Source organism: Erythrolamprus reginae, chromosome 10 (genome assembly GCF_031021105.1).
Source record: "Erythrolamprus reginae isolate rEryReg1 chromosome 10, rEryReg1.hap1, whole genome shotgun sequence".
Lineage (NCBI taxonomy): Eukaryota > Metazoa > Chordata > Lepidosauria > Squamata > Dipsadidae > Erythrolamprus > Erythrolamprus reginae.
In genome coordinates, this window is record NC_091959.1 from 37,930,994 (window position 1) to 37,939,854 (window position 8,861).

Genomic DNA, 8,861 nt, shown 5'->3' on the forward strand with positions numbered 1-8,861 from the left:
CCCCACAATCTTCAAAGATCTTCAAAGGAAAACTAGAAAGGGGGACAACCATGAGAGACTCTCCAATGGAGGAAGGGAGAGCGCTGGAGTGCTCCGAAGTCGGGACTGGACCAGACGCCACCACCTCTCATCCCCTGAAGCCAGGCAAGAACGGCGCCCCTGGGATGCTCGGAGCATCTCCTTGGCCTTCTTCCCTGACCCAGCCTACATCTCGCAGAGGTCTCCCTCCCTAGGCTTGCCCTCTGACCTGACCCTCCCCAAAACGTCTCCAGAGGCACAACCCGGGCCACGCGGAATATCTCCATCCCCGCTCGCTGGTTGCGCTGCGTCTTGACGCGCGAGAGGGATCCCCGTGCCCGAGCCGGGAGCGCGCAAGTCCCCGCTCGCCAGCGCCCCCTCCGGCCCGGCCCGCCCGTCACGACGACGCCTCTCCGAGACCACCCACCACCCCGCCGCCGCCCCCGCTCCGCCCTCCTTTCGCGAGGCTTTGCCGTCGCCGCGGTCAGAGGATATTCTCCGGCTCAGCTGCGCTCCCTTCGCTGGGTGGCGACTGCGCGCCTCTCTCTCTCTCTCTCTCTCTTTCTCCCCGGGCATCTGTCGGAGCGCAGCTTGGGGGGAAAAGGGGGGTGCGCTTCGGTTCGCTCCCCGCCGGACGCTATCCAGAGCCGACGCCGGATTCCTCGCTTCCGTGGGGAACTCCGCTTTAAAGAGACGCTTCTTGGAACGCTGTTGCTTTGCCTGCCAGGCGCACCGGTTGCGCCGGAAAAAGTTGGAACCGACGCCGTCGCCTCTCCCCGCTTCTGGGACCCCTCGAGGCTCGTGCTCCGGGCACAGCTGAGCCGCCGACCCCCCAAAACCCACCCCGCAGGCCTCCCGGCAGCTTCGGCCACTGCGCCCCCTCCGGACTCCCATCCTTGTATTCTGACAGTCCCCGACTTGTGGAGGGGAGGAGGGGGCTGCCGTTTATTCTTCTGCTGCTGCTGCTGCGAGGGGAGCGGCTTCCCCCCGGCGACAGTCCCCGCCGGCGGCGCTGAAACGCGGATGTCGCCCTCTGCCTCTTCCACCTCGCGGATCGCCGGCGGCGCCCGGCGTCATCCCCAGCTTTCCTCGGCGGCTCCGCGGCTGCAGGCGGCGGAGGCGACCGCGGTGGAAGACGACTGAAGGGATGTTGGGCAGCTGTTGGTCCCGGCCCTGCGCGCCGTCCCCGCAGGAGATGTTACTGATGCTTGCCTTTTGCTTGGCGACGCGGCGGACCCTGGCCGCCCCTACCGCCACCGCCGAGGAGCTGGCGCGGGGAGTTGTAAGTAGAGCCCCGGGGCTCGTTTCTCCCTTCCTTCCTTCCTTCCTTCCTTCCTTCCTTCCTTCCTTCCTTCCTTCCTTCCTTCCTTCCTTCCTTCCTTCCTTCTCCTTCCTTCCTTCCTTTTTATCCGGGAGTGGTGGTGGGGGTTGTTGTCTTCCGCGCGAAGGGATCTCTCCAGGGGATGGGGGCCAGCGGCGAGCAACCCCGTTATCCGATCGGAGGGACCCCGCCGCGGTCAGCAAACCCTTGCTTTCTTAGCAAAGGGGGGCTACTTCATTGATGTATTCCCTTGTTGGCTAGTAAGATTTATGTGTGGTTATGATTGGGTAGTATTGACTGTTTTTAAGTGATAGTGGGTTTTTAGCTTTAGTTTTAAATTATTGGATTTGTACTGCATTGTTTATTGTTGTTGTGAGCCGCCCTGATTCTTCGGAGAGGGGCGGCATACAAATCTAAGAAATTATTATTATTACTACCGGTATTACTATGGGTGTAGTGTAGAGACCCCGCTGGGATTGACGCGGGTCCCTCCAAGGGGAGAAACAAAAAAAATAGAGGATGTACGGGTCCTTTCACTTTTATTTGACAAAAATAATAACAATAAAAATATTTTAAAACATGGGAAGCCGTGTTCCATTCCTCTGGTGGCTTCCAGCGGTCAGCGGATCAAGGAGAGAAATGATCTCCCCCCCCTCTTCTGAGGTGGGGGGGGGGGGACGGACGGGTGGATCTTTCTCCTCCAGGAAGGGGGCGGAAGAGGAATCTGGTTGGCATAGCCGAGATGGCAAGCAGGTTGGGCGCCACAGCCGGAGGGGAGGCTGAGAAACAGGTTGCCTTGCGGGGTCTGCGTCTGAGGTTCTGGATCATTGCATCCTTTCATTGTACCCCCTCCTCCTTCTGCTTCTTCTCGTCTTTTGGGGCTACTCCCGGTAAAGAAGTCTCCCTAAGTTGAATGCCACTCATTCTCACCCCGATTTTTTTCTGCGACTTGAAGCCCTGTTGAACAGTCAGGCGAGACTAACTTAACTCCCTGCGCCTTGGCAACGTTTCTAGGGTTGGAGAGGGTTGCTCGGGAATTGGTTACCCTCGACTGCCTCGCTCGCCCTTCCTTTAATCCAAAGCAATCTCTTTTCTCAACGTTGGGTGTATTCTCCGTCTCCTGGGTGGGAAGGAGAGGAGACCTTTCATCGGTCTCTGGCCGTTCCCTGCGATTCTTTTGGAGTTGGTACTAAGGGCTTTTTTCCATCACTCGGACATTGCCCTCGTGGGCGCTCTCTTGCGCACGCCGAAGGAAACGGCGGTGGCTTTTTTCTCTCTCTCGCGCTCACTGGTTATGTAGAGGCCGTTCTCGTTTCTTGCTTCCAGCCCTCTGTTACCAAAACAACTGCAACCTTTCCTTCCTTCCTCCCTTCCTTCCTTCCTTCCTTCCCTCCTTCCCTCCTTCCCTCCTTCCCTCCTTTCTTCCTCCCTCCCTCCCTTTCTTTTCCTTCCTTCCTTCCTTCCTTTTGGCCGAGAGGACACACTATGTGTGTGTGTGTGTTGGTGATGGAGAAGGAGAGAGAGATAGTATCTTCTCCCTTTAGCTTTTCCAAAATGGCTCAGCCACAAAATAACGCGGGTTGCAGTTTCCTAAACCCCCCCCCCCCCAACCGTGTTGTTGTGGGATGGGGCTTATATTCCCCCCTTGAAATCCTTGTTTGGTTTATTGTTTGGAAGCACTTTCTCTTGATTTGGGGGGCTATAACAAACGGGGTTTGGGGGGCAGTGGTGGTTGAACTGTTCTTGAAAAGGAGCCAGATCGGTTCTCTGGTTGGCGGAGTGATCAACTCTTGTATATGTATTTTTTTGCTCACCTAGGGATGAGATGGTTGTGCCAGAGTTGCTGGGGGTCAAAACCTTGCAAAGAGGAAAGCTGACATTTTTAGTAGCTCTCAAGAGACTCACATTGCGTGGACTCTACCTTGGGAAAACTCCTCCATCTTATCTTATGTTACTCAAAATTTGGCAGGCCATTTCTGCTCCAGTAGGGATGCCTAGAAGAGCTTCGATGAACAGTGCAAATTGAGATAGTCTGAAAGTGGAACAAGTCTCAGATATCTGCTGGGCTGGAGAACATGGTCGTGTGAAGGACTAAGGACTATTGATCAATGTTGCCCAAGTGATTGGACTAATGGAAATGCTCATTAACCATCTCTTGCAAGGAATGTTTCATTTCCCAAATAAAACCATCTTCCAGGGCAGTGGTACCCAACATAGGGCCCACCTCCCCACAGGGAGTCAATTCGATTTTTAATGGGGGAAATTGGAACCTTGTTTAAACCATGTTAATGGCTTTTTAGGCCTCCTCTGTGTGAGTAGAAGTTTAATTTATTATTATTATTATTAATAATAATAATATTATTATTATTAATATTATTAATATTAATAATAATAATAATTTATTAGATTTGTGTGCCGCCCCTCTCTGAAGACTCGGGGCAGCTCACAACAACAATAAACAATGTACAACAAATCCAATAATTAAAACTATGGCTAAAAACCCCTATCATTAAAAAAACGAACAGTACTACTCAGTCATAACCATACATAAATCTTACTAGCCAGGGATACAACAATTGCCCCATGCCTGGCAACATAGAGGAGTTTTCAGAGTCTTGCGGAAGGTGAGGAGGGTGGGGGCAGTTTGAATCTCTGGGGGGAGTTGATTCCAGAGGGCCGAGGCCACCCCAGAGAAGGCTCTTCCCCTGGGTCCCGCCAGACAACATTGTTTAGTCGATGGGACCTGGAGAAGGCCAACTCTGTGGGACCTAGTCAGCCGCTGAGACTCATGCGGCAGAAGGCTGTCCCATAGGTATTCTGGTCCGATGCCATGAATAGCAAGAATTATGTCAGGATTATAGAGATGCTTAGGTGGGGTATGGACCAAAATGGTTGGGGTCCACTGTTCTAGAGGAAAGGAACCGTCTTAGTGAGGTTGCTCGTGTCATTGCCCAACGTCTTGAGAGAGTAGGTTGAGAATGTCTTCTGCTGATGAGTGAACCGGAATACGTAGAGGCATGGACTATATGGGGGCTTCCAGAGTCTCCTAGCGTTCTTCAGTGTGGATCACCTTGTCTACTAGAAGTTGTTATTCCAGCAACATCTGGAGGACCGTGAGTTCTCCAATCTTGGAGCAGATAGCGGGAAGCTAAGTAAATTGAGTTCATTTTTTTAAGAAAAAACTTGCAATCCTTGGGAGAGCCTATATTGAATGGGGATTATTCCACCGTTCCACTTAATTTAATATGGGCTGGTGTCATTCCCTAAGGAAAGACTACTCTCAGTTGTTCCCTGGGGATATCTACTTCTGCAGCTGGTATTTTTATCTGGAGAAGAATCCACATTGCTTTCTTTAAGTGAATCTGTTCTGATGCCGTACATTTATTTTGCCACCTCCTCCTCCTAATGTAACATAGAAAACTGCTAGTTTGATGTAAATCCAGATGGCTTCACTTGCCTGTTATTACACTGAATCACTCTCTTACTATCTGTCTTCTTCTTCCCCTGAGCCCAGATTTTACTCACCATGGCACTGGGTGTTTGTGGCGATATTGGGTGGGTTCCCCTGCAGATGTAGGATATGCTGAAAAGCAATGGGTGTACATCACTTTTTAAAAGAAAGAATATAATTGAGACTTGTTCATAATTGCTGTTCTGTCTCTGGAGATGTTAATGCATGGGTTGATGGCAAAGAGCTGGTGATAATGTTCTAACGTAAATGGTCATTGGCACTACTGAAAATGCTGCCTTCCTTCCTTCATCTATCTATCTATCTATCTATCTATCTATCTATCTATCTATCTGTCTATCTACTATCTATCTATCTATCTATCTACTATCTATCTATCTATCTATCTATCTATCTATCTACTATCTATCTGTATCTCTCCTCTCTCGTCTCTCTCTCTCTCTCTCTCTCTATCTATCTACTATCTATCTATCTATCTATCTATCTATCATCTTCTATATTGATCTAACTATTGGCTGGGTCAACCTATTATATCAACTTACACCATAACTGGGTTCACAACTTCTATTAAAGTAAACACCAAGCAGGCCACATGATAACATAGCCAAAGTACAAACCAGAATAATTGGTGTCGTACAAAGACTGACACACACGCACACCCCAGCCCTTGAGAGGGAAGGAAGGAAAGAAGGAAGAAAGGAAGGAAATGAAACAGAGAGTGAAAGAAGGAAAGAGAGAGAGAGAGAAGGAAGGAAGGAGAAAGAGAGAGAAAGGAAAAAAGAACAAAAGAAGAAAGAAAGAAAGAGAAAGAGGAAGGTAGAGAGAGAGAAAGAAAGAATGAGAGAGAGAGGGAGGGAGGAAGAGAGTGAGAGGAAGAAAGAAAAAAAGAAAAAAAGAAAGAAAGAGAAAGAGGAAGGGAGAGAGAGAGAAAGAAAGAATGAGTGAGAGAGGAAGGAAGAGAGTGAGAGGAAGAAAGAAAGAAAGAAAGAGAAAGAGGAAGGGAGAGAGAGAAAGGAAAGAATGAGAGAGAGAGGAAGGAAGGAAGGAAGAGAGTGAGAGGAAGAAAGAAAGAAAGAGAAAGAGGAAGGGGGAGAGAGAGAAAGAAAGAAAGGCTGAGAGAGAGAGGAAGGAAGGAAGAGAGTGAGAGGAAGAAAGAAAAAGAAAGAAAGAAAGGAGAAAGAGGAAGGAAGGGAGAGAGTGACAGGAAGAAAGAAAGAAAGAAAGAAAGAAAGAAAGAAAAGAGAGGCAAAAGAGCTGGATGAGAAGCTCTTTTGAAAATGCTACCTTCTAATTAGCACATTTGGAATTCAGATTACCTGGGTTCTCTTGGAGCTTGGAAGAGGCTGCTGGAGAGCATTCAGGGAGCTTTTCTGCTCTCCTTGTCTTGCTTACGAAGCAGAGCCAGCTTAGTTTCCAGGTACAGTTTGGATTTCCTCTTATTTTATGAAAATGTAAACCTAGCTTTTGCAGCCCCCTAGGGGCCGTTATAGCCACTTCTCTTGCATCGTATCAAAGCTCTGTGAATTAAAGTGGCAATTCAAGAAGAAGAGGAGCTATAAATGGGTTTCCCAGTCTCACACCTAATCAGAGAAGGAGGGAGGGAGAAAGGAAGGAAGGAAGGAAGGAAGGAAGGAAGGAAGGAAGGAAGGAAGGAAGGAAGTGACTTGATCGAAGTGTATAAGATCATGCATGGGATTAGAAAAGGTGGATAGAGAAAAATTATTTTCTCTATCACACAATACTAGGATGAGGGGGCACTCCCTAAAGCTCATAGGTAAGAAAGCAAGGGACAAATAAAGGGAAATATTTCTTCACCCAGAGGGTCCTTGGTTTATGGAATTCCCTTCCAGAAGAGGTCGTGACAGCTGTCAGCCTGGAGAGCTTCAAGGCAGGATTAGACAGATTCATGGATGCCAAGTGTATCGGTGGTTATTGAAACAGATGTCCATGTGCGCCTCTATGTTGGTTGAGGCAGGCAGGATTCCCTTGAGTACCATTTGTTGGGGGTCAAGGGAAAGGGAGGGTCTTGCCTTCTCTTTCTGCTCAAGATCCCCAAGGACAATTGGGGGGGCCACTGTGTGACACAGAATGCTGGACTCGATGGGCTTTGGCCTGATTCGGCATGGCTCTTCTTATGTTCTTAAGTAAGTAAGGAAGTAAGTAAGTAAGTAAGTAAGGAAGGAAGGAAGGAAGGAAGGAAGGAAGGAAGGAAGGAAGCAGATGGGAATGAGAAGGAGGGAGGCAGAGAAGGAGGGAGGCAGAGAAGGAGGGAGGAAAAACAGGAAGGAAGGAGGGAATGAAGAAGGAAAGGAAGAAGGGAGGGGAATGGGAAAGGAAGGAAGGAAGGAAGGAAGGAATGAAGGAAGGAAGGAAGCTATGTTATTGTATACTGTTGGGTTATTGATATGTTGTGAGCCTATGGTGTATCTTCGGTCCATGGAGAGGGGCAGCAGATAGATAGATAAAAGGAAAAAAGGAAAGGAAGGAAGGAAAAGGAAGGAAAAGGAAGGAAAGGAGGGAGGGATCTAGCAGTCCTTCCTTCAAATATCTGCTAATTTCTTAAAGCATTTTGCTCCCTAGAGTAGACATATTTGCCTGCATGCTATGAAATTGTCTCAATAAACTGGAGCAGTACAGAATCTCTGCACTGATAATGTTTCCCCTCTGTTTGGGGAATCTGAGCACTGCAGAATCGTAAAAGGTCAAGGATAGATCACCTCTTGTGGAATGGGATTGGCTGTATGGCAAAAGCAAGCTAGATCCTGTTCTGTCGGGCTCTTTGGTAGAATCCTCCCAAAAATTCACAGTACAAATTTCAGACACACGCACGTTTGAAAATTCAAAACAATGTTCTTTATAAGAAAATTTCACTTAAACTAATCCTCTTTTGGTATAGCAAAGAGCAGTCGTCTCCAAACAAACTGGTAATTTGTACAAGTCCCTTATCAGTTCTGTGATACTTAGCTTGCAGCTGTTGAGGCAATTCACAGTCCTTCTTCTTTCACAAAGTGAAAACACACTTTGCTCTGGTTTAGTTTCAAAGCGGGGGAAAAATCAGCACACAAAAAGTCAAAGTCAGTAAAGCAGTCACAAAACACAACGATCAGATAATCCTCCACGATGACCAAACCCACAGGCTGCTCTTTATAGCAGCCTCACTAATTACCACAGCCCCACCCAACCACAGGTGGCCTCATTTCTTTGATAATAATCTCTCAGTTGTTGTTGCCTATGCATCGCTCTCCGCATGCGTGGCTGTATCATTAACTCTTGTTCTGAATCCAAGGAGGAGCTAGATAATTGATCTCCTGAGCTGTCTGCCACACTCTCCTCATCCCTGTCACTCATGTCTTCTTGGTCAGAGGAGCCTTCATCATCAGACTCCACCGGGAGCAAAACAGGCCTGCAGCATGTGGATGTCTCCCCCACATCCACAGTCCTTGGGGCAGGAGCTGGGCCAGAGCTAACCACAACAGATCCATTTCTTTCTCTGCTCCAGATCACTGCAGGATTAAGCAGCTTTCGCCCTGCCCATAAAACCTTTTAGATGAAGTTTTTTGGGGTTATTTTTTAAAGGCTTTGTTTTGGTGAAGCGAACAAGAAGGGATAGTAATTGAGTGAGACATCCTGGAAAATTATCAAAGTATCTTGTGATTTGACGGTGGAGAAATTGCCGTATAAGGAGTGTGTTCTTTCCTCCCAAAGAGAACCCTTTTGGGATGTGATCCTGTAAGGCCAATTGGCAACTCTTGAAACGGATAAACTGTAAAAAAGGATGTACCTCAGCTTCCATAATCCCCCAGCTAGCATAATGTGGGACTTTTATGATGGGAATTCTCAGAGCTGTAATCTGTGCCTTTTAAAATTCGTTCATTTCAAGGCCGCAGATGGTTGTAAAAGTTGCCTTAAAGTTTGAGACGCACCAGGGTAAAGAAAATATGGGATGGTTTTGCAGTACTGAAGGCTAAAACATATATATTTATTTATTATATTTCTATAATATAGAAATTATATCAAGGTGACTTCAGGGAGGCGTACAGCATTAAATATAAC

At 47.9% G+C, this 8,861-nt stretch overlaps 1 protein-coding gene across 1 annotated transcript in view; it reads left to right on the plus strand.

Moving 5' to 3' along the window:
• Positions 1-518: 518 nt before the first annotated feature.
• Positions 519-8,861, plus strand: part of MMP17 (matrix metallopeptidase 17) — an 87,747-nt gene continuing 79,404 nt past the window's right edge. The window contains exon 1 of the mRNA XM_070762043.1: positions 519-1,300. Within this exon, the coding sequence (XP_070618144.1) occupies positions 1,166-1,300 (135 nt within the window). The 5' untranslated portion in view covers positions 519-1,165. The remainder of the gene's footprint in view (positions 1,301-8,861) is intronic.